This window comes from Silurus aristotelis (genome assembly GCF_946808225.1).
Source record: "Silurus aristotelis genome assembly, chromosome: 1".
In the NCBI taxonomy this organism is placed as follows: Eukaryota; Metazoa; Chordata; class Actinopteri; order Siluriformes; family Siluridae; genus Silurus; species Silurus aristotelis.
In genome coordinates this window covers 19,473,519-19,501,399 of record NC_139574.1, presented here as the reverse complement: position 1 = coordinate 19,501,399, position 27,881 = coordinate 19,473,519, and the positions used below count along the sequence as shown (strand labels likewise).

Here is a 27,881-nt window from a genome sequence, read left to right as displayed (position 1 = left end):
TTTATTTATTAAATAAAAACCAATAAAAAAAAACACGTGACAAGCTATCACAAAAAATTAGCCTCGGCTCATATAGATTCCTTAAAAAAATAAAAGAAAACGCGTCAGACCGCAATTGTCAATAAAAAGGAAATAAAATAATAATTAAAATTTTTAGCCTTTCTGTGCGGTACCAAATGATCCACAGCCCGGTGTTTGCACAAAGTCTCTCTTCTTCTGCAGGATTTATACATTTTGTGTCCAAGTAAATAAATAAATCTACCAAAATATAACTAAAACCTTTGCAAGTGCACTGATCAAGTGTTCAACTTACAAGATATAATTATTAAAAAAAAAGTAAGACACCTGTAATTCAGTACTTTTTTTTTAATATAAAAATGTTTTGTATTTACATCAAAATACAAACACATTTGCTCTTTAAATAATAAACCTCTATATGATCCAGCTGCCTTACAAGGATGAAATCTGCACAAGTTTTCCACTCAAATTTAGCAGGTCAGCTCAGCCAAAATGTTTGGCAATATTGCAGTGCAGCTATCACAATGCTGTTATATAGTGTTTTGTAGTGGCTGAAGAATATGTAGGAAACAATAGTTAATTTGACTTAATGCAACAAATTTGGTAAATTGTTTAAAGTCCGTTTCCAATTATAGCAGGTAAGGGATATTGGTCTATTTAGTACATGAGTTCAGTTAAAATTTTATTAATGAGTTGACGAGTAGAAAAATATATTTATATTGATGAACTGTCAGTCACTTTCAATTACTACAAATCTGACGTGATCTCAAAGTCTATGAACGCTTTGTACACCAGTAAAAGATGTCATCACTAGATATTTTAGCGTCACACCTAAAGCACCAAAATCTGGACCCCAAACATCTCTTGGCTGATCATGTAATTTTGACTTAATTGGAAAATGTGCATAAAATCTATTTCCCCCAAATCATTCCTTTTATTATAAAACAATGCTGTTCTTTAATAAGCTACTTTAAAATTATTGACTTCAACTGGTAGCAGTTTAAGACAAAATGATAAAATAAATGATGAAAGTTAGGCACAAATTATAGCTACAAAAATTGTCAAATACTGTGCATCAAAATAGGAAGACAGTGATGTGATGATCAGTGGGATTCTTGGACCAAGAAATGCTGAAAGAACTCCTTTGCTTTTCTTTTCTCCAAAATGTCTTGCTTTGTGGGGGGCCTTAGCATTAAGGGAGAAAATATTGTGGCTGTGAACAAAACAGAGTTAACAATGAATACAGCTCATGCATTTTCACATGATCTAAAAACATCAGACTGAAACTATGAAAATCACAACTGCTCAAAATATTCCAAAACTAACAATCAATAAACATCCATTCAGGTTTATTTTGTGGCTCGTAATAGCTTGGCTGTTTTGTTAAGGTAATAGTTTATTAGTGTCTGAATTTGTAATACACGGTGAACATGGTATGAATAAGCAAATACTGTCTATAGAAACTCTGCTCAATCAACATAGTTAATCAATATTTACAGAACGGCCTGATACTTAACATAGCTAGATAACCAGATTCTCCTCTAGTTTTGGTGCATTGCTTCTTAGTAGCATTATAATTTGCCAAATGCGCTATCATTAATCATAAGCTCAATGAGACCCATAACTGAGTAGCCTCATGCTAAACATTGTTAAAACACTTGACTGTAAATAATTCAGAAACCATTATAATAAACTTTTAAACTAGCATTCTTCATTGAACTAAACTGTGAAAAGTTAGTTAATGTTACTCTTAATTGGTTAAAACGGAGTTTGTATTCAACCATTTGTAAGTAAACAATTACATATATTGTACAGTATGTACACACACACACACACACACACAACAGACAAAACCTAAACTAGGTTTAGACTTTAAAAGTCTAGTTTTAAAAACTACAAATAGCTGTATATATGTAAAAAAAAAAAAAAAAAAAAAGAAATACTAAGCAAGATACTTAAATGAAATCATGTGTAGTGGAAATAATATTTAACTTCTGCTTTTCTTTAAAATGCCCACGTTCACAAAATCCAAATATTTAAAAATATGCAGAAAACTGGAAGTGAAAGCATCTTTTTACCTAAAATGTTGACGTCTAGCCGATTGTGATCAGAATTCTTCAACAGTTCCCGTAGAAATGCCGTTAAATAGTTAAAAATGTTTTTATGGCAATGAGGTAACAAAGAAATGATCTAGAAACAGAAATATAAAAAAAAAAAAAATCAATAAAAACTATAGTAGTAACATTTACACATAAGTGCCTGTGCCTTTTATTGTTTTTGAGACACATGCATGTTTTTACTTTCACTTATATGCAACAAACTATGTAAAAAGGCAAAAAAGAATAGGACAGTAAATAACTGGAAGAAAGTTCTATGGACAAATCTGACAATTTTTGGCTCAAACTGAAAAATCTATGTAAGATGGCAAACAGGAAAGATGTAACCAAACTGCCCCACACCCACAGGTCAAACATGGAGGTAGAAGTTTCATTGTTTGGGGTTGTTTTGGAACAGGGAAAGTTGGTTACTGCACTAAAATGTCAGGAAGAAAAATTCTCATGGACACCTCTGGCAGGCCATTGCAAAATATTTCAGCTGAATGATTAGAGAAACTAACTGTCAAGATGCAAAGAGTGTGTAAAGCTGTTTTCATGTTCAGGAAGGATTTTTCAATCAAAATAAAGTTTAACATTTGTAGAAAAAAATATATCTTAAGAATGTAAACAAAGTAAAAATGCAGGTGCCTCTCTCAAACGATAAAAGACTAGGTGTTTCCAAACCTTTAAATAAGTACAGAAACACCAACCTGTTTACACTGGCTGCTGTTGTAGCTGTAGTCCAGGCATTGTTGGTACAGAGAGAAAGGAACCACTGGTTCAGGAAGGGCATCAAGGAACAGAAGCAGAGCTTCAGCCACAGAGTGGTTATTTCCAGCTGGACAATTAGTCAAGGGTATTTACCAAATAGAACTAGTAGCATTTACACAGAATATGATAAAAGAATAATACAAGAATACAAGTGTATAAAGGATACGGAGAGTGTCAAGTGAGCCTGTGTCCAAGCAGTCCCTGATCTCCTCAAATTCACTGCGTAGTCCTGGCTGCTGAAAGAGGTCTTCCTTTTGTGAAAACAAATAGCAACAAGTTAAAATCTACTCAAATAATAAAAAGGCTGACTTTAGTTTGATTCACTGGCAAAAAAAGTCTCCCCCCTTGTCTCTATGGCTCTGTTAGCTAAAGGCTTAATAATATTCTATGCAAATGCATTCTTTTAGTTGCGGCACAGCTAAAAAACAACCGGAGGAGTGGTAATATATATATATTAAAAAAAAAATTGGAAATTTGGTTCTTTACAGTTTGAAAAAATGTCTCTTTGATATTCTTAAAGGACAGACATACAAGCTCTCTGTCTCCCTCACTCTCTCTGTCCCTCAAAAATGCACATACAAACACATGCAAGCAATAAGGGTGGCATCCTGACCTGCTTGCAGCCATTACGGTAGAGATGGTCAACCATCATCCATATTTCTTTCGGAATGTCTAAAGCCTTTTCAGTGTCTGTGTTGTTTGGTTCACTGGGTAACAAGCTCTTTCATAGAAAACAGAAAATTAGCAATCGATAGTCACACACAATAAAACACTATCACTGTTCACATATTGCAGAATGGCAAGGGCAGGAGTGCGATCACAAGCACCACCAGCTCTTCTTTCATAATTTCAAAATATATATATATATTTTTTTACTCAATTTAATAGTTAACAGTTTGGATTTAGGATTTTCAACCATAATCTTATTATGTGTCCAGTGTAACTCACTAGTTTGTGGATGGTCTCCAGAGGCATTTCCTGGATGGGCTCCCTAAGCTGGCAGAGCATGTGAATGGATGAGCCGAAACAGCTGGGCAAGTAGGAGCCTGTGATGGAAACAAAGTAATCTTTGCCCCTTTCCAGATGCAGCACCAGAATGTCCTCAAGCTGCTGTTGGCCCGAGTTCAAATCTGGAGCAGTGGAGCGATTCACAAACACCTCCAGATCAATGTCCACACTGGCCCCTGCATTAAGAAAATAAGCTCTAAAATTCTTGAAGTCACAACTTATGTACAAGCCAGAAATTCAGCTCGCCTACTTTAGCAGACTACTGCTGTAGAAGGAAGAAAAAGTCACAATCAGATGCAATGAATTATATATTAAAACATTATAGCCCTGTTCATGTTAGTTCTTTGCTGTTTTCATATGTGTTTTTATTTAACTTTGTTTCTTCTGCACAGAACATTTTGGGCAGGACTTTGGTAAAAATGACAAATCAAAAAAATCAAAAATGTGTTTCTATTGAAGGTTAATATATTTAACATCCAAGTTTCCTTTTATCTTCTCCCGCTTATCCGTAATTCGGGTCGCGGGGGCAGCAGTCTAAGCAGATTCCCCAGACACTTCTCCGTGTCCAGGGATCGGGCTGTCAAGGCCCCCGCCTTCGACTGCTGCCCAATCCTCTCGGCACCGGTCCCTTACGGTCCCTCCTGCAGGTGGTGAGCCCACGGGAAGGCGGCCCCACATCACTCCGACGTCAGGGTCCTTGATTTTATTTTTCTCGTAAGGGTCCCCTGGAGCATAGAGGGTTAAGGGCCTTGCTCAAGGGCCCAAGAGTGGCCGCTTGGCGATACCGGGGCTTGAACCCCCGACCTTCCGATCGGTAACCCAGCGCCTTAACCGCTGGAGCCACCACTCCCCCTCCACATCAAAGTTTAATATATTTAACATCAAAGTAAACAGTTCAATTCAAAATGGAAAAAAAAAAATAATAATAATAATAACAAAAAAAAACCCTTATAATTGGCAGTATGTTCTGTTAGTGTATGTAAGTGCACCCAGTGCAATTAATGTAGCCAGGTGGTTGAGTGTTTGACTCTTAATTTGCTTGAAAAATAGTATTTAAAAAAAAAAAAAAAAAAAAAAGTTGTTTAAGCTAGAGTCTTGACAGAAATGCTCATCAGTGTTAAACAGAGAGAGGTGTCGTGTTAAGCAACAACAAAATTTGCCATCATTACATTTTAAATCATCATTGCAAATTCTGAATTTGCTCGTATGAATTACGAACCACATCAGAGGAGCGTGCCTACCTTGGGCCACAAAGCCCTTGGGTGGATTTGCTGTGAGCCAGGGCTTGCAATAGGCTGGTTCATCCAGCTTCTGTATGAACTCAAACTGACATGGTACCTGCCCATCATTGTAAAGGGTCAGAGTGTGTGCTTGATGCTGCATGAACTTCACATTGTTAAAGTGGAACTAAAGGAAACATTAGAGAAAGAAAAAAAAAATGGGAATACATTCATAAACCTAATTAATTTTCATGCTCTAGTTTACATGCAGTACTCTCACCTCTCGCTCTGACAGAGAAACTGATGGAATGCACTCATTCTCCAGTTTGTCCAGAGTCCGCACTATATCCTCAAATGTCTTTTTATAGATCTCCTCATTCACCATTTTGATCTGTAAAAAGCAATAGGAAATATCATGCAAAACCATTCATGTCCATAGAAGACAGGCTAAAGTTAAGGCTAACGCTGTCTTTCTCACCCCTATTTCCAGCAGGGAGCTGACAGGCTTGTGGTCACTGTTTCTCACAGTCATGTGACTCTGATAACTCAGCTGGGTTATGTTCTTCCCTCGCCACAGAATACGATCACACCAGGCTGGAACTCGACACTTCTCGCTGATTGTACACAGACAGACACAGACACGTGCACCCAAAACTGTTACTCTTGACAAATGTTTTTACAAAGACAACAACAAAAAACAGCATCTGATCAAATCTGAAAAAAAGTGTAGTCTTACCTGGAGTCCCATTCATCTGAGCCAGTGTCATACTTGTATGTTGGCTGGAAATTGATCTCACCTTCCACAAAGCCAACAAACACTGCTTCTTCTTCCATTTGCCTCTTCAGCTACAGCACACAAACAAACAGACTGTAAACACTGAAATTGTTGTATGGACAAAATACTTTTTATTCATTAGTGTTTACCTGGTCATGATTGTAGAGTGTTTCAAAATCCTCTTTCAATATCAGATTCTTCACATGGTCTACCTCGAGGTCACTTATTCGATAATTTAAATCACCAATCCAAAGGACAACACTGCAGAAATAAAATTGGATTTTGATTCGCATGTGCCTAAGTGAACCTTAGTCTGTATTCAATCTATAGAACTATGCTGAAACTTGGTTCCAGTGAAAGTTACTTGTGCTTCATGATGGTGAGTGGAGGAAGTGTGGGATCAAGCTGTTTGAACAGCATCCGGCTGCAGATGTCCCTGTAGTCCTGATTTCTTCTCTCATACTCCTCTATATGGGCTGCTAGATGGGAGTTCACCATGCAAATGTCGGAATTGTGGAATTTAAAGCTAACTGCTACAGCCCCTTTATTTCCCTTAAAACAGAGATAAAAACAAACTAATTACAACAAAACAAACAATAAACAAAATGATATAAAATAATTTAGAGTTATGCTATTCTGTTGTGTTTATACATGCAAATTCCTATTATGCGTAAATTACAAACCCAATTCCAAAAAAACTTGGGACACTGTGCCAAACGTAAATAAAAACAGAATGCAAAGATTTGCGAATCTCATAAATCCACATTCAATTCACAATGAAACAAAAAACATATCAAATATTTAAACAGAAAATATAAAATTTTGTGGGGGGGCTGCAACAGGTCTCAAAAAATTTGGGACAGAGACATGTTTACTTTGTAGCATTACGACTTCTGTCCGTATACATTTGGAAAGTTAAGAGACCAGTTTCTGAAGTTTTAGGAGAAGAATGTTGTCCCATACGTGTCTGATACAGGATTCTGGCTGCCTAACAGTTCTGGGTGTCCTTTGTTGTATTTTTCTTTTCATGAAGTGCCAAGTGTTTGCAAATGGTGAAAGGTCTAGTCTGCAGGCTGGCCAGTCCAGCAACCGGACTCTTCTATTATTCAGTCATGCTACTGTAATAGATGCAGTTTTCTGTTAGCATTGTCTTGCTCAAATATGCAAGGCCTTCGCTGAAAAAATATGTTTTCTGAATGGAATCATTTGTTGCTCTAAAACCTCTATAAACCTTTCAGGATTGATGGAGTCTTTTAGCTTCATGGCCCAGCTCCTCTTTTATCTGATGGATGTGGTGTCCATAGTTTCCAAAAATAAATAAAAATTTTAATTTGTCTGACCAAAGAACAGTTTTCCACTTTGCCTCAGTGGCAGAGGATGGCAGTGTTTCTGGAATCATGTTCACACATGCCTTCTTTGCATGATAAAGACTTAACCAGCATTTGTGGATGACATGGCAAACTGTTTTCACAGAAAATTATGTCTGGAGGTGTTCATGTGCCTATGCAGAGACATTCAACTGTTTAATTTCATGTTGAAGAAAATTATTCTAAAATTGTTCCACAAATTATAGAGACAAAGATTGGTGAAGTTCTGACCCTTTACTTGTGAGAGACTCCGTCTCTGTAGGATACACTATTTGTACCCATGCATCTTACTGACCTGTTGTCAATTAACTTAATTAGTTGCAAAATGTTTCTCCAACTCCACTTTTTCAGACTTTTGTTGCACTGTCCCCACTTTTTTTTAAACTTGTTGCAGATGTGGCAGCGGGGGCGTGGCCGAGCGGCAGTTTGTGAATGGGGGGCGGGGCAGGACGCAGGTAAGCGGGGATTTGCCTCACCTGCAACTAATAAAACCTGATGTCTGTGCTTTCTTTTCAGTGATCAGGAGGCGCATAAAAGCCGAGGGAGCGGAGGTGTGTGTGTGTGTATGCCAGTAGTGCCGTGCAAGCACGGAGCGACCAGACACCAGTGTGATAAAAACCATAGACTTGAATAAAGAACGGCGGTGACGCCGGTGAACCGACCTCTTGTGGCTGTCCTTTTTCCTCCCTCCCACTCGCTCTCCCACAGCAGCCATCAAATTAAAAGTGACATTTTTTATTTCCTTGAATTTGTACATTTTCTCAGTTTAAACATTTAATAGGTTCTATTGTCAATAAAAATAGCATTATGAGATTTGCAAATCATTGCATTTATTTACATTTTACAGTGTCCAAAATGTTTTTGGAATTGGGGTTGTAAATACATGTGAAAATAAATTAGTGATATCAGTTATATGAATGTTCTAACTTCCTAAACACCATACCATCAATTGGATAATAAATAAAATTTACAGGAAGTTTAGACACTGCAATAGCTTATAGCTGGTTCATAGGCAAGCAGGCAAACTCTGAAAAACAGTTTGGGTAACCTCACCATTCTTCCCATGATGCCTGTGCCCACAGTCTCTGCCTCCACATCAGAGATGAACCCAGCATGTTCCTTCTTTACATAAAACAGCAGCATGATCCCCACCAGCCGTACCAGTTTAATCTGTAAGACAGAGCAGATACTTAACAGCTATACTCTCACAAAAGCTGCAATGAAAACACAAAACATTTAATCTGGATTCACTAAACTGTACTCATTTAAAATAGTATTTTTTTTTCACACTTTGTAGTTTGTAAACAAAATAGTGCATATGTATGTGATGTTTTGCAAGGAATTTAAAAAGAGCAAAATTCACTGGAAAAAAGTCAGATATTTGTCATGAAGATTCTAAAGTCCTTACTAAGGCGTACTTGGCATCGGGGTGAAGGCCATCCAACACAGCCTTCATCCATTCTTGCTCTTTTGGTGTGTCATTGAAGATAAATGCTTCCTTACTTAGATCAAGCTCTTGGAACCTAGTGAGAAAACCCAGTAAAATAAGCACTTTCTGGCATGCAGAAATACTTTTGATTTTATTGCAAATATGCCAAAGCCTTATCTTATGTAGAACTTGTTCTTTGTTTTGCCTGCATTAAAATTTCAGCATGGTACATGGAAACATGCAAACAATTTAACAGAATGCCTACCCTACACAGTAGAGATCCGGAGGCTGAGAAGTGGAAGCCAACCATGTTTGCAAGGACTCCTTCGGCGTCTGCCCATTTACGTTGTACGTACCCAGGAAGAAGCTGAAGAAATAGCAAACAAGCAAGTAAGCATATAAATAACTGCTAAAGTATATATATATATATATATATATATATATATATATATATATATATATATATATATATATATATATATATATAGTGAGGAAAATAAGTATTTGAACACCCTGCTATTTTGCAAGTTCTCCCACTTAGAAATCATGGAGGGGTCTGAAATTGTCATTGTAGGTGCATGTCCACTGTGAGAGACATAATCTAAAAAAAAAAATCCAGAAATCACAATGTATGATTTTTAAACTATTTATTTGTATGATACAGCTGCAAATAAGTATTTGAACACCTGTCTATCAGCTAGAATTCTGATTCTCAAAGACCTGTTAGTCTGCCTTTAAAATGTCCACCTCCACTACATTTATTATTCTAAATTACATGAACCTGTTTGAGGTCGTTAGCTGCATAAAGACACCTGTCCACCCCATACAATTAGTAAGAATCCAACTACTAACATGGCCAAGACCAAAGAGCTGTCCAAAGACACTAGAGACAAAATTGTACACCTCCACAAGGCTGGAAAGGGCTACGGGGAAATTGCCAAGCAGCTTGGTGAAAAAAGGTCCACTGTTGGAGCAATCATTAGAAAATGGAAGAAGCTAAAATTTGACTGTCAATCTCCCTCGGACTGGTGCTCCATGCAAGATCTCACCTCGTGGGGTCTCAATGATCCTAAGGAAGGTGAGAAATCAGCCCAGAACTACACGGGAGGAGCTGGTCAATGACCTGAAAAGAGCTGGGACCACCGTTTCCAAGGTTACTGTTGGTAATACACTAAGACGTCATGGTTTGAAATCATGCATGGCACAGAAGGTTCTCCTGCTTAAACCAGCACATGTCCAGGTTTGTCTTAAGTTTGCCAATGACCATTTGGATGATCCAGAGGAGTCATGGGAGAAAGTCATGTGGTCAGATGAGACCAAAATAGAACTTTTGGGTCACAATTCCACTAAACGTGTTTGGAGGAAGAAGAATGATGAGTACCATCCCAAGAACACCATCCCTACTGTGAAGCATGGGGGTGGTAGCATCATGCTTTGGGGGTGTTTTTCTGCACATGGGACAGGGTGACTGCACTGTATTAAGGAGAGGATGACCGGGGCCATGTATTGCGAGATTTTGGGGAACAACCTCCTTCCCTCAGTTAGAGCATTAAAGATGGATCGAGGCTGGGTCTTCCAACATGACAATGACCCGAAGCACACAGCCAGGATAACCAAGGAGTGGCTCTTTAAGAAGCATATCAAGGTTCTGGCGTGGCCTAGCCAGTCTCCAGACCTAAACCCAATAGAGAATCTTTGGAGGGAGCTCAAACTCCGTGTTTCTTAGCGACATGCCAGAAACCTGACTGATCTAGAGAAGATCTGTGTGGAGGATTGGGCCAAAATCCCTTCTGCAGTGTGTGCAAACCTGGTGAAAAACTACAGGAAACGTTTTACCTCATGTAATTGCAAACAAAGGCTACTGTGCCAAATATTAACATTGACTTTCTCAGGTGTTCAAATACTTATTTGCAGCTGTATCATACAAATAAATAGTAAAAAAAATCATACATTGTGATTTCTGGATTTTTTTTTTAGATTATGTCTCTCACAGTGGACATGCACCTACGATGACAATTTCAGACCCCTCCATGATTTCTAAGTGGGAGAACTTGCAAAATAGCAGAGGTGTTCAAATACTTATTTTCCTCACTGTGTGTATATATATATATATATATATATATATATATATATATATATATATATATATATATATATATATATATATATATATATATATATATATATATACACACACACACACTTAAAATATTTTTAAATGGGAAATTGTGAAGCAAATTAAGCCCCTACGTGAAGTTTTCAATGTAGGTATAAGTTTCCTCTTTCTTCAGGAGTTCACACTTGACGAGGTTATCACGTAGACCAAACTGGGGCATGGTGAGCATCTGGGCTTTGTTGGATACAGTGTGTTGAGATGAGCGAACCAGCTCATTCCTCACTTCCACCTTCTCTCTCCCGTGGCTGCTGAAATATTCAGAAATATGCATTCTTCAAAAATGACCCTAAACATAACAGGGCCTGAACCATAAATAGAAATGTACATTCATTTATCTATTTATCTGCCAGACATTTTTATCCATAGTGACCTAAAATTTAAGCAGAATACACAGTTTATAAATTTCCCTGGTGCAACTTGCCAGACTAAGTAGGAATAAGACAAAAATAGAAAAACAGACATAAATGAAAACAAATCCTCTGAAAGCATGTTTATGAAAATATTTAGCTTGTTTCACATGGTAAAGCTGCACATAAATGTAGAACAAATGTGAGCAATGCAGTCAGAATCAAAGATGCTAAAATTGTATATTTTAGTAATACATTTTGTAGGACAGATAATTCATTTGTGTTAGAGGCAGTAAATTTACTGCAGCATTTATAACATCTTTTACTTTTAAATTTTTGAACAATAAATTCAGATTTTACAACTGAAAATAATCGTGGAAAGTCACAACTCTGCATTATAAATGTTTTTCCCCTAAGAAAAAATTGTTTCTATTAAACTATATCCTCCAAAAAAATAAAAAATAATGTAAAAAAAGAGAAACTCTGAAAAACACTACACTACACATACTTTTAAATTTATAGTCAAAGGTCAATCTTACATCAAAGTCCATTTCTATTGCTGAAATTGCAATCTGTGAAAACTAAACCCATTTAGTGCATTTAATTGCTATATTACATAAAAATGCAAACACAAATATATAAATAAAAAAATTATAAATAAAAATATACAAATTAATTTGAAAATATTTTTTACAAGTTAAAAAGTCTATTTGTTTTTGTTTGACATGATCCCAAACTTAGGAAACTTTCAGTTGTGTTCTTTGGCTTGAATCTTACTCCTCTCACTGTTTTCTCCCCGTATTTTTGTATTCGAATTACTAGAGTTACTCGACGATTCATTTCATTCCTAGTTTCAAGCAATTACTTACTCATTACAGAGGGACCACAATTCTGCTCATCCAATCATTTATTCAGAAATTGTATTTGTTCAACACAGGCGTCACACTCTGAAACCTGTTATTTTGTGTTTTACTTCTAATTATTTCTATACAGACAAAAATGCAGTTCTGCATTGTTTTAAATACAGATAAATAAAAAAAAAAAAGGATTTTCAGTCATTATTAGTATTTAGTTATATTTAGTTAAATATATCCTGAGATTTAAACTGCAACCTGATTTGAGAATTGTAATGTGGCTGCAATTTGTCGTTACACTCTTACTATCAACCATCTGTACTACTGTCAAATGTAAAATAAATCTAAACTTAATTATATACTGAAACACTGGAAAGGGATCATATTTCAGCAGAAAAAAACTCATCTATACAATCAGTCTACACACATGGCCTTCAGCCTACAGGTACTTCAATGCTTGGCAAACACAAACATTGGAACGAGGGTTGGGCAATGTGATGACGTATTATGTTGGTATGCTTCAGGGTGGGGTAGTACTTCCTATACTAATAGGCTCAGCTCATGTAGTGCCTAAGCACCAGACCAGTCCTATTCTAAAAAACATAGACCAAAAAGTAGCTTTCTTTTTAGATCATGTACATGTATTAATGCCCATATTTTACTTTTTTTTTTTATGAATATCTTTTATTTCAGTCATAGGCAATGTTGCTACCCACAATGTATTACTGTTAACAATTATCACCTTTGTGGTTAATTGTGAAGTTAATATTATGATTTCTAAACAGCACAGCTAGATTATTACTGTTATTAACTATACACAGACTTTATATTATATAATAATAAAATAAAAAAAAAAAGGGTTCTTATTTTGCAAATAAAAATACATACTGCTCCAGTGTCAGAGCTTGGGGAAAATCATGTTTACGTTTCTGTGTAAAATATATATATATTTTTATTAGTCTTTAGTCTTTTGTTACGCAATAATTGTTTACATTTCTTAAAAGGTCCAAGGTTGTTCTATAGTTGTTCAACTACTATATATTAAATAACTATAACCAGACAAAAATACAATGTCTCCTCTTTATTTATAAAAAAAAATTATTACTGGCAGATTGCTGTGGCATAAGAAAAAATAGAACAGACCAAAAACCAACCGTAAATATTTGCATATATATTTATTATTTTAAATTGCTCACCTCTCATGAAGTCTGTTTCCTTTGGTTGTCTCAGTGCTGGTACTTGTGTGTTTGTTGTCCATGTGGGTTGTGTGGGATCTGTCTGCAAGAAGGATGGTGAATGATCACTGATCAGACACATTATTGGGTCTAACTAAGGAAAGCATCAGTCAAACAGTGTACAGTAGGGTTTTTTTTTTTTTTTTTGCAGCCACAAACCACTTTAGATAAAACAAAAAAATATATATTTTTAAAGTTATTAAACCATAGACAGTACAGTCTTCTATATTAATTTAACTTTTTATATATCAGGCTCATTCTGCTAATGTGCACAATACAGTTTAATCAAATTTTTAAGTCACTTTATATTTGTGAATCCACGCTGTCATTAAGTATAAGCCTCTGCGCTTTAACTTTATTAAAGTGCGCAATAAAACCCATTTCATTCAAATAATAATCAAATAAATAGGGATGTTTAAGTCACTTAAAAGTGAATATCCCTTATCTATGTCTTTCTATGTAGCTGCTTGGTGATAATGTCCAAGTGGTATATAAATCAAATGCAATTGAAATGAAACAGACCAATAACCTAATAAGAAACAAAATCTGCTCACATACACTCCTGCTTCACAAAACCCTGAACACCACTCAATTCACTGGTTACACAAATAGAGAGCAACAGTCTACAGTCTAGTACACCACCAGCCGTGATATTTATCATGAGCTAGATCAAATATACATACACAACAAATTGGACACACACAAATCCTAACAAAACACACAACAAAATTTATATTATTCATTCATACAATGAAACAAATCCTCACTTGAAATTGTAGTGCATGCTCTTGAATAATGTCAAGAAAAAAAAAGGGTGGGGAAATTCTTATTTTTATTTTCAATTTTTTTTGCATGTCATCCTATGCACTCTCACTCCCTGGAATTCCAGCGGCAAAGGAAATAAAAACCCAACACCATGGAGGAGATAAGAGAGATTTATCTACAAGACAAAGTGCACAAAAACTCTCCTGCACTAATTACTGTAGTCTCGCGCTCACTCCGCCATCCGCGCCACTTGACGTGATACGAGTGACATGTGAAACTAGCGCACAAAGGCATTGTTATTTATAACCCAGTTTCAAACCTACTTGTTCTGCAAACACTTTGTTTAGGTGCTAGAATGAAATGCGCAGAAAAAAAACACAACAACCACCACCACCACCACCACTATGTACTTTGAGTATGAAGCGCTGCGTATGCGTGCTAGGGCTCGAAATCAAGTGTGATTAACTATCTCTCTCATTCACTAGCACTTAATAAGATCAGACTGGCGCTATTAATAATCTCAAAGGTAACCTAGTTTACAGTAAATCTCAACAGTACCCTAGCATTCCACTCGTCGCATTAGGACACTAGATGAGAAGCTAGTTCTCGACATTGCTAACCCGTTTATGTAAAAGCATCGATAGACCGGCGACGACAATGGTCTTAAAGCAAAAACAGATTGTCTAGAGAACAGGATTATGTAACACAAATGCTCTTTAGGTTATGTAGTTCGTTAAAGAGTACAACATTAAAACTCTTTCCTCACCAAAGTATCCGCCAGCACTAGACATGTTCTTCTATTTCCGCGGGCATCCTGTGGACGGTGAAGACCAAGAACACAATACCTGCTTCAGCCATAGAGTAGAACAGAAACCTCAGCACGCACTGCTACAGAGCTGCAGCCGCAGGCGTGAGTGAGCGCGCAGCACATCCAGACGCGAGCAATCGATCTTCAGAGCGTCCGATCTCACAAACTACAACTTCCGCTGCCAGATTAAGTTAAAACCAGGGATTTTCAGTGTACGATTACCGCCGTATTTTATAATCATCATTTATACGAGATAATCCACTCCAAATCTTTGACTGTGCGATACTATAAATTACAATAATATGAAACGAAGCCTGCGATTAGAGAAAATCTTTAAACTTAAAGGTGCTCATTCGTCAAAGTGTGATTTGGGTATTAAGCAGTGCTCGAATTGAGTTAAGTCTTATGGAGGGTCCAGAGTTGTAGTTCACCCCCCGTATATTTTTTACTTGTCATTGGGGCAGGTGGCGGTCCACTCAATTCGAGCACTGGTATTATGGACAGAAAAATATTCATTTTTTTCAATGTTTCCTCTTTAATTCCCTATTACCACTACAGTAGATGTCTTATAAGTATCAATCCTCTTTTGTGAATATCACAGAGAATATCACTGTAGCTGTCAGAAGATTATTTAAAAAAATTCTTACACTGAAACAGAACCTTGTGTTTGCCATTGGCTGTAACGGCACTCAAATCAGCTGTGGGTGAGCACAACCCATGATGTGTTCTAAAACTGCTGACCTCGAATCACAACCAAATCATTCTTTTATGAGGTTACATAAATTTAACAAAAAAAGTTATAGCATATGTTGATGTCAAATGAAAAAAAGGACTGTGATCTGTGATTATCTACTACAATCTTTAAACACACAAGATAATTAGCTTTATACTACTAAGATCTTTTTGTTGATTTTCTATTTTTTGTTAGACCAACCATCTTTGTTCAGATCTCTCAAATATGAATTTACTTGTACCAAGGTCACTCAGATCACACTGATACCAGAGACACCATGTGAAGGCCATTGTTCATTCAGAGTGAAGAGACACAAGACTGTGTAATGTGGTATGCAGACAGACTGGTCTGTTTTTTTGTTTTTGTTTTTGTTTTTATATGAGAAGTTTGCCAATTGGTCAAAGAACTAGCATAGTCTTTCTAAAGAAATCCTCTGCTGGCCAGGTGAAGTTAACAAGAATTGCTAAACGCCTGAGCCTACTGTCAATTAAAAACAAACATGACTATTCTTGCAACTATTTTTGGTTTAGTAACAGCCTCAAGGTATACTATGCACAGTTAGCATAGTCAGGAGAAATACCACAAGTCTGACTTCACAGAATGATGTCACTCACACAGCTTTCTTAAAACACACAGCCTTGTCTGTGTATGTCTGAAATTGTGGAGTGAAGCTTGACAATAATCAGCTTGGTAATAATATTGCCTTCACATGATGCTTACGTGATGTTGCTAATGTTCTTGCCCTACCTTAAATTTTGAGGTATTGTATTTCTTGAAGGTGGTTCTCTTGACAGGCCTTCTACAGCATTTTGAATTTGGTCAAATTAATTTATTATTTTACAAATTGGCAACAACTGTTGGCTTCCAAAACACGACTTAAGACTACTTATTTCCCAGTGCAGAGTTTTTGGCTATTTTAAACATCCTCATTTTAGTACAAACAAGCTTTGCAAAAAAAATCCCAAATAATCACTAAAATGAGAAATATCAATGCTAAAGCTTTGAATTCATTTCCTTTCTAAATTCAGCATAAAAGGGCTGATGTTAATATAATAATAAAACATTACAATAAATGTAATCACCCTTTAAAATATAAACCTATATAAACAAACATCAATATGTATGTACATATTTTTTTTACACATGAAAAGAAATACTGTAAAATGTTTTATTTTTGTGCAATATAAAGACAAAATCAAACAGAATAAGTAAAACAAATGGACAGTAATACTTGCCTTTTTTTTTAAGCTTCCGTGTTGCACTGGGTGTCAATAAACCAGGCTCTTTAGAGGTTTTCTGGTACTTAGTAAGCCAGGTAAATTTTGGATTTGCTGGGTATTGCTCACAGACATCTAAAAATAAAAAGATAAAAAACAGGAAATGAAACAAACATCTATACACAATTAACTTACAGCTGTGTGACAATGTACTGCTATGACAGCACAGTATGAGAGAACATGGATGTGGAAAGGTGTTTTATATTTGGGGGTGCTGATTGTTAAGCAGCATACATGTGAAGTGAACTATGACACACCTGAATGAATAGTGGAATAACGTTAATTTTAAACCACATTATGATTGTTGATTACAATATTTCAGTCTCAACACTTGAGATGAAGATAGCAAGTTTATTAAGGAAAATGGATTGTAGATAAGTTTGGGTTTGGCAAAATAGATCTTCTTCTACTCTGCTGCTACTGATGAGTCCGAAGACTGCTCGGTAAAGAGTCAAAACCACAGAAACGTTAAGAACCATGAGGCTGCTGCAAAAGCTGGAGTAAGTGTGACCTCCTCAGCAGATCTATACAAATAGTGATGGGGACATGGAGGGTAGAATATTTACACCGTAACACCTCATCCAAGTAATCTAAACCGAATAATAAATGGATAAAAATAATGTGATGTTATATAACAAGGAAAGCTGTAGAATAGTCCATATGGTGAAATATTCTATCAGCAGACATTATGGACAAAATATCATTGCTATAAAAGTAGGCATGTTAGTTCCCGCTTACGGTTATATTATAGGAGCTATATACAACCAGCCTCTCGGTTCTACTTCTTGAAGTGAATAAGGCAAAACGACTGCTTGTCATGTTACAGAGAAACCAGAAAGTGCTAATTCCTCTCAAGTCTCGCAGACATTCTGTAACATTAAACTATGAACAGTAATTGGGGTAGCAACCTAGTAGATCCGGCGGTTGTGGGTTCAAGTCCTGGCCATACCACGCTGGCACTCTTGGGCCCCTGGGAAAGGCCCTTAATCCGCCATGGGTGCTCAGTGATGGGAATGGGGATAAATTACTCTGCCATGAATGGTCCCAAGCCCAGTTATGAAAGAAGGAGGGTGGACGTTGGGCTAGCTACAGAACGGCAAACTGTTACGGAAACGGCAAATACGCCCAATTGTGAAAGCGTTTGAGGTTAAAGGAGTCCTGAAACAACAAGAAGTATATCACTATCATTTCTTTAGCTAGAACCCCCTTATTTATTTATTTGGGTAGTGAGTTTTGCTGATGTAACTTTACAAGATCAGATTAATTTTGTTGCATTTTTCTTATAATTTCATGAGATTATTTCATAAAAAGAGCACAGTCAGAAAGTGACTTCTGTCCAAGCATTTAGAATGAGTATTTAAATTAGTTAATTAACCCAAAAGTGCAGCCTGGCTATCTTTTACCCTACCAGTTATTTAGATGCAGCTGCACATTGCTAATTCCTATTTCTTTCACCATTAAACAAACGATTTAGAAATACTCAACATTACCACACACGATTACAAGTTTTTGCAGTCAGTGTGCAATCATAAAAGCTCTTGCAGAAAAGGGTCATTATAAAAATTTGTTTAGTTGATCTAAAAGTTCTTAATTACTTTAAGCAAACCAGTTAAAAGATCAAACATCGTTCTCATCTAAACAATTTAACACTAAAATTGTCTTGGAAAATGTGATGCTGTGATGCTATAAGATAAGGTCTGAAATTTCAAAATCTTTCAAAATGTGGTAGCGCTGTGCATCAGCCTTTTATGTGCTTCAAACATGAAAACAAAGCAACATGTGTATTTTAAACAAATTAAGTAACTCAGTGAAGAATTTAGGAACTTAACATTGTCTTATTTCTTCTCTTTCTCTCATGCACAGAAGACATGTACTTCCGTTTCTAGAAAATCTTCATGGTGTTTCAGTTCAACCACAAACTTCTAAAACACCACAAATTCTTAATTAGCATTTTTCTCATGATCTAATTGGCAACAAAAATATCTTCTGTGGACATTAGTGATAGCTCATTGACCATATAAGTATTTATATACCAGCCTTGTCTAATTAATATCAGGAAAAATTTTGTTCCTCTTTAACTACAAATAACTTCCTATATATTAAGCCATCATTTAATCCGGGCTGCTGCAAATGCAAATAGAAAACAACAAAGAGATAAACAACAAGCAGCTTTATGTTCTTAACAGGAAATAAACATTTCACTTCTGTACTCACATGCAGCAGATATAAACCATCAAACTAAAAGAAAGATTTCTCACCCTTGTTTAGTTTCACTCTGTGTTTTACCCCGCCTCAACTCTCTGACACATCCGTTTTGATGTGTGTGTGCTACATTCAGCTGCTGGCTGAGAGTAAGCGTTTCCTGACCACATTTATAAACAGCAACTGGCTTGTACCATTAACCACTCAGAAAAAAAGATAAAGTAAAAAGATATCAGATAAATCTCATGCCTCACTTTACTAAAAACTGTTTAACCATAATGAAAAAAACAGACCAAGTGCCATTGTGCCAAGTCCTTTCTCAAAGGAAATATAACATTTCCTTAACTTATAATTGTTTATGTACAATTCAACAAAAAAAGAAGTGAACTCACATTGAATTCATACATTAATTTACTAAAAGCTTTAAGCAGCAGAATCCTCCATACTGTATTAAGATAGGAAATGTTAAATAAATAATGTCAATATAAATATATTTATACAAAAATGTTATTGCAGACGTCACACTGAACGAGGAATACTAAATACAGTTTTATAGTCTGGTGAGTTTAAAAACAAACTGTACATGTAAAGTTAAATCAATTAAACTATTTGTACAGTCCCAAACCACTTGTATAGTAGGATAGTGCATTATGTCTTCAGTACCAGAAAACAACAATTACAGGAACAGTGGTTAAATTAAGACCTTGATATTACACACTAATTGTTAAACCCTGTAAAAATTCAGTTTGAACTTCTTTGGCCTTCAGCAACACAATTCGTCAGTAGCCACTTAGTCAGAAGGTGGTAGTTCTCGAAGCCCGGCTGAAAATAAACTCTGGATCAGACATCAGTGCACACACAGCTGTACACTCATTCACATCAAGTATAATTTAGAACAGGCAATACACCAGAAAACCTGAATTAAACGCTCCAATGACAGTAAGCATGCAGTGGCAACGTTGCATGCTGTAACAGCCGAACATTTATTATAATAATAAAATATGCATTTTGAAAAATTAGCTAGGGCTGATTTTTATCAAAGAGCTGGTAAGTGATTAAGCTAAAAGATTGTCCCATCTATCTAGAGATGTCTGAGGAAAATAGGATGTCTTACCACACCAGGCTCTGTTGACTTCAGTGAGGAAGAGACGTGTGTGGGAACCGAAAGGCAGCTTGAGCTCCATCTCTTCATTTAGGAATGTTACTCTAACTCGAGTATCGGCACCTTACAGAGTACGAGGAAATAGAATGACAAGGTACATTCTTCAAGTATGATCGGACTGGGCTGGACTTGATTTAAAGTGACAAATTAAATGTTTTTGAGTGTAATATACAACAAACCCGAGTACTTACCAACTACAGCAAGTTCATCAGGAGACGAAACTGGAAAAAAAAAAAAAAAAACAAAAAAAAAAACAGATAAAGGAAAGATGCTACAGCTTGCAGTGAAACGATCCTGCAATCATAAACCACAGACAGCACCACCTAACTTGTTACAGTGGCACTAATAGTAAATGTTAAGGATTGTCTTGAAGAAAAGATCATTGTAGAATATCTTTGTCAGTTCTGATGCTAGCACTCACCAGCAGGTGCCAGTAGTGCAAAAATGTTGGTCAAATATGAGCGCTTATATCCTTAACTCATGCAGAGAACAAGAGATAAATGTTGTTTTCTTACTAGAAATCAGTATTTGCCTTAGATTTCAATTGCAGTGATTGAAATGTGAAGAATTAAATGTATATAAAAGCATCAGCATTTTTAATAAAACTATAAAACTGAATAAACTGTCAGAAATGTAGTGCCAGAAACGTCAGAAATTAGAGAAAATGTGTTAAGACTGAGAGGAGGCTTACCCTCAACAACTGAAAAGTCATATGAAATTGGAAGGATTTTCTGCAGTGTTACATCATTGCCAGTGATTGCCATTCTTCTATGGGTGAATATAAATAATCTGAAAAAGAATAGGGAAGAAAACTATAAAAAAAAAACCCCACCAAATATTATTGACAATCGGTCAGTGGGTTTTCATTCTGACCAAGCAGAAGCCACACCTGGTTATTGAAAGGCAAAAACAACTGATTAAACAAGTGCAATCCAGCATAGCTCCTGCTTGATTAAAATGAAAACCTGCACACACACACACACACACACACACACACACACACACACACACACACACACACACACACACACACCTGGCCCTTTGCTGATAAGATGTGACACCTCTGTTATAAACTGCATAAAAACAAATATATACAACATATATACTTAGCTTGGCTAGCACTGCAAATATAATACTATAGTGCAAAAAAGATACGCTGGACAGAGCAGTGTACATTAGACCTCAGTGTGGATGATATCACAAGATAATAATTTTCTATAACCACTGGTTCTTTAGTCTCAAAATAAATGTGGAATAAATGTGGATTTTATATACTTCTAAAAATGGTTATAAATTACTGTCTGTAACAGTGTTTGCATGGGTATAACTTTTATCAGACACGTCCTCAGTGAAAGTTATGTTAGTAAGTGTAGGAATGTGTTTTAAATGTGATGTAGAGTCTTACGCATGCTCTTTGCTGTGCTCCACGAGCCCCAGGAGTCGGCTTTCTGTACAATCTTTCAGCAGTAACAGACACTGAACAGCCTGAATAAATAGCTGGTCAAGGTCATCAGTCATACAACACAGGAGAAATTAAAACTGGCTCCAGCAGTATAAGAAAAAAATAAAAGAACAGTCGAGACCAGTGTTCATAGATTCAGTGAACACAATGACAAAATTAATAAACAAAATAATAATAAAGTTCCACTAATATTTACACCAAGAGTTCTACATTTTCTACATAATTACAGAAGACAGTAATTTCAGTTGAGCTACTTTATGTGGACATATTGGATTATCACTTTAGATTATAACAAACCCTGATGTTATGTTCAGACATGCAGTGATTGCATCAGTGCAAAACACCAGCTGCTGTACTATGAATCCGCAGGGGCGTTCCTACTACTGATTCCCATAGTAACTATTATTAGACAGCAATCTATTAAATATCAGGAGATAGGTCATGTGTGCTCTACTGTCTTCACACCCATTGGTTAATGCTGCACCAAAGCCACTCCATATTTGCATAAAGTTACACTTTGTTACATCCCCGGACACACCCACATCTGGTCACTGAAGCTTATTGAAAATGCATTGATTCATTCTCGTCAACACAGCTTAAGCAATGAATTGTGAACATTCTTTACTAATCTGTATTTAAAAGTTAAGTACAACAGAACTTAAATTAATCTTGGGCCAATAAGCCCTAAAATACATTTAAAATACGTATTTCCCTATTTAACAGAGACCTATTTATTTATCCTATTTTTGAACAGCAACATTTTTCTTAGTAACTATATTTCTTAAGGTGCTATTGCATGAAATTTTTACCAGATGTTGGTTACAACCCATGCAATTCAGAAATCAAACCATATACTGTATGTCCATAAATGAAGTTATGTGTAATAATGTGAAATGACACTGAAAAAAATATTGAACATGATGTATTTAATACTTCTGATTTTCTGAAATTCTGAAATCTTTAGTCCTTTCCATAGATTTTTTTATTGGATTCAAGTCAGGTGATTGGCTGGACCATTCTAGCAGCTTTATTTTCTTTCTCTGAAACCAGTGTGTTTGGGATCATTGTCTTGCTGAAATGTCCACCCTCATTTCATCATCATCCTGGTCGATGGCAGCAGATTTTTTTTTTTTAAGAATGTCTCTGTACATTTTTCTATTCATCCTTCCTTTAATGATATGAAGTTTGCCACTACAGTATGCTGAAAAATCATCCAAAGAGCATCCAAAGAGTTACATTTTGATCTCATCTGACCAGACTACAGGTGCATCTCAATAAATTAGAATATGAACAAGTGTTTATTTCTTTTAATTCTGATGATTATGGCTTACAGCTAATGAACTCAGAAAATGTGATTATTGTGGAAAAAGTTCAATATTGGAGACTCGTGGTGTCACAATCTAATCAGCTAATTACAGTAACTCAAAACACCATTAGAGGTTTCCTGAGCCTTTAAATGGTGTCTCAGTCTGGTTCAGGCTACACAATCATGGGGGAAGACTTCTGACTTGACACTTGTCCAGAAGATGAGCACTGACACCCTGCACATGGAGGGTCAAGTCAAGTCAAGTTTATTTCTATAGTGCTTTTCACAACAGACATTGTCTCAAAGCAGCTTTAAAGAAATCAACAGTCAAGGTGAATGGTGTGCATTTATCCCTGATGAGCAAGCCATGGCGACTGTAAAAGACACAAAAGGTCATCGCTAAAGAAGCTGCTGTTCACAGAGTGCTGTATCCAAGCACATTAATGGAAAGTTAAATATAAGGAAAAAATGTGGTAGAAAAAGGTGAAAGAAGCCCATTCAAGAATTCGGGGGAGATTCACAAAGAGTGGACTGCAGCTGGAGTCAGTGCTTCAAGAACCACCACGCACAGACATATTCATGGGCTACAACTGACGCATTCCTTGTGTCAAGCCACTCCTGATCCAGAGACAACATCAGAGGTGTCTTACATGGGCAAAAGACAAAAAGGACTGGACTGTTGCTCTGTGGGCCAAAATCATCTTTTCAGATGAAGGAAAATGTCATTTCATTTAGAAATCAAGGTCCCAGAGTCTGGAGGAAGAGAGGAGAGGCACAGAATCCAAGTTTCTTGGAGTCCACTGTAAAGTTTGCACAGTCAGTGGTGGTTTGGGGAGACATTTCATCTGCTGTTGTTGGTCCTCTGTGTTTTATCAAGTCCAGGGTCAGCACAGCTATCTACCAGGAAGTTTTAGAGCACTTAATGCTTCCCTCTGCTGACCAGCTTTATGGAGATGCTGATTTCAATTTCCAACAGGACTTGGCACCTGCCCACACTGCTAAAAGTACTAATACCTGGTTCAAGGACAATGGTATTTATGTGCTTGATTGGCCAGCAATCTCGCCCAACCTAAACCCCATGGAGAATATATATATATATATATATATATATATATATATTCTTCTTTTGTGATATATATATATATATATATATATATATATATATATATATATATATATATATATATATATATATATATCACAAAAGTGAGTACACCTCTCACATTTCAGCAACCATATTCTATAGTAATGAAAATTGCATAAACTTTAGAGTAGTCAATGTGCAGCTTGTATAGCAGTACAGACTTACTTCAGGTCTGAAGATATACTTGTTCAGGCAGCTGTCATCAGAACTGCTGTTCGGTTCAGTTTCTGACAGAAGAGCATCATGTTTTGCTTCAGAATATCACAGTACATTTTGGAATCCATGTTTCTCTCAATGAACTGCAGTTCCCCAGTACCAGCAGCACTCATGCAGCCCCAGACCATGATGCTGCCAACACCATGTTTGACTGTAAGCAAAACACAGTTTTCTAGGTACTCCTCAACAGGATGTCACCACAACTTCTGCATCTGATGCACAAAACTCAACTTTTTTGATCGACCTGTGTGAAGCTTGTTTCGAGTGGAACCCATCTTGGAAAACCTCTGTATGAACCTGACCACTGCACTGTAAATTAGTTTCTTTGCCATGAGGAGTCACATAATACTCAAACTTTTGTTGCCAGCTATTTTGAGAATAATAGCTGTATGTTGAGTTATTTTCAGAGGACATTCAATCTATACTACTATACAAGCTGCACCTTGACTACTCTAAAATATATCTAAGTTTTATTTCTCTAGTACTGTCACTTGAGAAGATAAACTAAAATTGTTTCTGGAATGTGAGGGGTGTATTTACTTTTGTTCTCTCTCTCTCTCTCTCTCTCTCTCTCTCTCTCTCTCTCTCTCTCTCTCTCTCTATATATATATATATATATATATATATATATATATATATATATATATATATATATATATATATATATATATAGGGCTGCAACAACTAAATCAATAATAATCGATAATGAGATTTGTTGTCAACGAATGGCGTTATTGATTAGTTGGGCTGCTTAAGCTATGGTTTAGCGTGATGGTAAAATACCACAGCCGCTGCGAAATGGCGGAAAGTTCAGGGTCAACCAGCAGCAGGAAAAGGAAACACACTGGTGTCACGGATGTCAGTACATCAGTACAGCAAGTAAAAATTTTATAATCATCATCATGTGAAAATGGTGTAGTTTAATGAAGTGCTATTGTGTAAACAGTTTGTTTGGTAACTTCAGTCACACAGGATCTCAGGTTGCACAATCAGCTAACTCGCGACATAGTGATAGATTAGATTCAAACGCTGCGAACAAACACAAAATCTAAAAACAGTCAATAACAGCAGCAGTATTTACTGTTTTGGTTTTCTGCGAATGGTAATGCATTTGTACACCATTGCATTTTTCCTTTCTTTAATCAGGCCTGTTTGCTCGCTGTGTTTCTCTGTTCCGTTCTCTTTTTAGAGCGTTTGTCTACTACAACAGTAACTTATCTGTTTTTAAACGTGCTTTACTGTGGCTTTACTACGGTTAAATGCTTGTTTTTAATGTTTGTATATTTAATTTATGCTGATATCATTTAATTATTATACACAATTTTATTTATTATATATTCTAGATGCTTATATCTTATATCTTTAAACAAAAATGATCAAAACCATGTTGTATTATATTTTACATCGATTTTTTTAAGCATGGTTGTAAACTTGCCGTATGCAATTATCATTAAAAACAATACAAATGTTGATTTACGGAAATTGCTTCACTTTGCATACTCAAATGCTGTTTTTTGTTTTGTTTTGTTTTTTAACAGAAAGAAAAACACAGCATGAGTAAATTTGTTTAAGGAGAAATCCCCCATGCACTCCAACAAGCAGCCACTATAAGCTATATAAAATGTCAAAATTAAAGATAGTTAAACTCAATATGTGGCTTTATAAAAAAAATAAAAATAAAAATAATTTGGAAAAATGATGGTCCAATTAATCGATTATTAAAATAATCATTATTTACAGCCCTATATATATCAGTGGCAAGCCATACATTTCACGGCCTTCTGTGGTGTTCTACCTAAATAAATCCACCTCTTAATACCATCATTATTACACCACATCTATAGAAACCATCAATATTATATAGAAACCCAGTGTAACAGAGAGTTGCATCACAAAGAGCTATCTCATGCAGCAAGACCGAATGCAATTACTAAAGCAAGAATGTCAATTAACACAATTTAAAAAGTCTCCTTTTGCTGCATGCATGCTGCATGAGATTTGAAATGAAGGCAAGTTGTGTTTTTGTTTCAATCCTACAGGAAAGAAAGCACAAAAGTATAAATGGTTCATGAAAAAGCTTAACTACTGTTTTGAACTCTTTTGGCTGACCTTTCCTCAAGATGTCCAGCTTTTCTTGAAAAGTCCACCATGAAAATTTTCATTGTAAGTATCTCTAAAATCAATTTCTTCTCCTCGGTCAGACATTGTGGAATAAAAAAGCAGCTATTGATCCACACGCATATTTTTAAACTTGTGCAGTTTGCGCAGATGCAGTTCGCGAGCTCTGACTAGTGCGTTCTCTGACCATCCAATCAAAGGCCATTAAAATGCCCACATCATTGTATGCCTGCTAGAAGGCCCCAGTACCATCCATTTAAAATCTGGCTGGTTGAAGCAACAGTTTTGAGAAACCTGTATTTTTTCTAAAAGCAGATTCCATTGACCCTGGCAACAAGTGATGTGATGGCTGAAATCTGATAAATTAGTTATCTGATAGACATAAACTCCAACATAAATATACACAAGTAAAACCGATAAAAAAAGATATGAATTTAAGAAAATAGACTGCATATTTGAAGCATATTAATGTACAAAAACAGTGAATAACTTTTAAGCCAGCAGAAAAGGCCCGCCACTGATATACATAAATGATCAATCATTAACACGAGCGCCCCCGTGAGGTTGATTGCAGTAAAACATCAGCTATTTGACAGCTATTCATCCAGCTGTGGTTGGAAAAATACCAAAGTGTTGCAACTTGTTCTCTTTAAATATGTTACATCACGCGCCTCGCCAACCGTATGCAGTATGCAACGTATTATAGAGTAAAGTATTTCTACGCACCAAATGTACATGGAACATGTGTTATTGAGTAAACGAGTTGAAGCTTCGGCCTGCATGCCGATGAAGCGCTCCCGTGTACCATTACTGCGGAACTATTAATAGAAGTTGTAACTAGTTTATATTCCTCACAAAAATGTAACTTTAAAGAAAAAATAGTAGTATTATCAATTCGTACAGCAAATACAAGTTAAAATAAAACAAATCTAGGATACAATAAGGCAGTTCTCCCCGACATCCAGAGTCTCCTGAATCGCCACGGACTGATCCATTTCGCTCAGCCGACATTAATTTTGGACCGTTAGCTCACCGCGGCTAGCACGCGCACAGCTCAGAAACTTAGGAGAGCACGTAAGACGCTGCATGAGCAAACTCTATCAGTCTTTATACGGCTTGATAACGCTGAAGCCTTTCAAATACTGCCTCACTCCACACTTAGACATGTCTCTGATTTTTCTTAATCCAGCTGTTGCCCGTCTCGCTCTCTCTCTCTCTCTCTCTCTCTCTCTCGCTCTCTCTCGCTCTCTCGCGCTGTTCTGCCACGCAGAGGCTGTACAAGCTGGCGATGACGTCACGCCTCCACAGTGCCTTGGTCGTAACCCAAACGGCTCACCGTTACTAACAGAATGCACTACATAGGGTATAGTGTCCTCTAATTTCCCTGCGCCA

The 27,881-nt window shown here is 36.4% G+C and overlaps 1 protein-coding gene across 12 annotated transcripts; it reads right to left on the bottom strand.

Moving 5' to 3' along the window:
• Positions 1 to 558: 558 nt before the first annotated feature.
• inpp5b (inositol polyphosphate-5-phosphatase B) lies at positions 559 to 27,811 on the bottom strand. 12 transcript variants are annotated; one of them, XM_083550241.1, is made up of 23 exons: positions 27,428 to 27,811; positions 21,649 to 21,728; positions 20,935 to 21,032; positions 20,435 to 20,464; positions 20,196 to 20,306; positions 16,838 to 16,954; positions 13,258 to 13,339; positions 10,935 to 11,108; positions 8,950 to 9,051; positions 8,664 to 8,778; positions 8,309 to 8,425; positions 6,253 to 6,440; positions 6,038 to 6,149; positions 5,850 to 5,959; positions 5,592 to 5,727; positions 5,394 to 5,504; positions 5,135 to 5,300; positions 3,834 to 4,069; positions 3,499 to 3,606; positions 3,052 to 3,136; positions 2,825 to 2,952; positions 2,097 to 2,208; positions 559 to 1,231 (listed from the first exon to the last, which is right to left on the bottom strand). In XM_083550241.1, the coding sequence occupies exons 1-23, from the start codon at positions 27,482 to 27,484 to the stop codon at positions 1,122 to 1,124; spliced, it is 2,685 nt and encodes an 894-aa protein (XP_083406367.1). In that variant the 5' UTR covers positions 27,485 to 27,811; the 3' UTR covers positions 559 to 1,121. The 12 variants fall into 12 exon arrangements, with proteins under 12 accessions (XP_083406367.1, XP_083406363.1, XP_083406368.1 ...); XM_083550237.1 differs by having other exon boundaries at positions 13,258 to 13,335; positions 16,834 to 16,954; positions 27,428 to 27,809; XM_083550242.1 differs by having other exon boundaries at positions 10,935 to 11,105; positions 13,258 to 13,335; positions 16,834 to 16,954; positions 27,428 to 27,809.
• Positions 27,812 to 27,881: the final 70 nt, after the last annotated feature.

What these genes read in the sequence shown, in the direction of transcription:
- inpp5b (XM_083550241.1), bottom strand. Translation starts at nt 27,484, where the DNA reads ATGGATCAGTCCGTGGCGATTCAGGAGACTCTGGATGTCGGGGAGAAC. An exon ending in ACCTACATTGAAAACTTCAC is followed by an intron (nt 9,052 to 10,934) that starts GTAGGGGCTTAA and finishes CTATTTCTTCAG; the next exon opens with CTTCTTCCTGGGTACGTACA. An exon ending in TCAGATGAATGGGACTCCAG is followed by an intron (nt 5,728 to 5,849) that starts GTAAGACTACAC and finishes GTGTACAATCAG; the next exon opens with CGAGAAGTGTCGAGTTCCAG.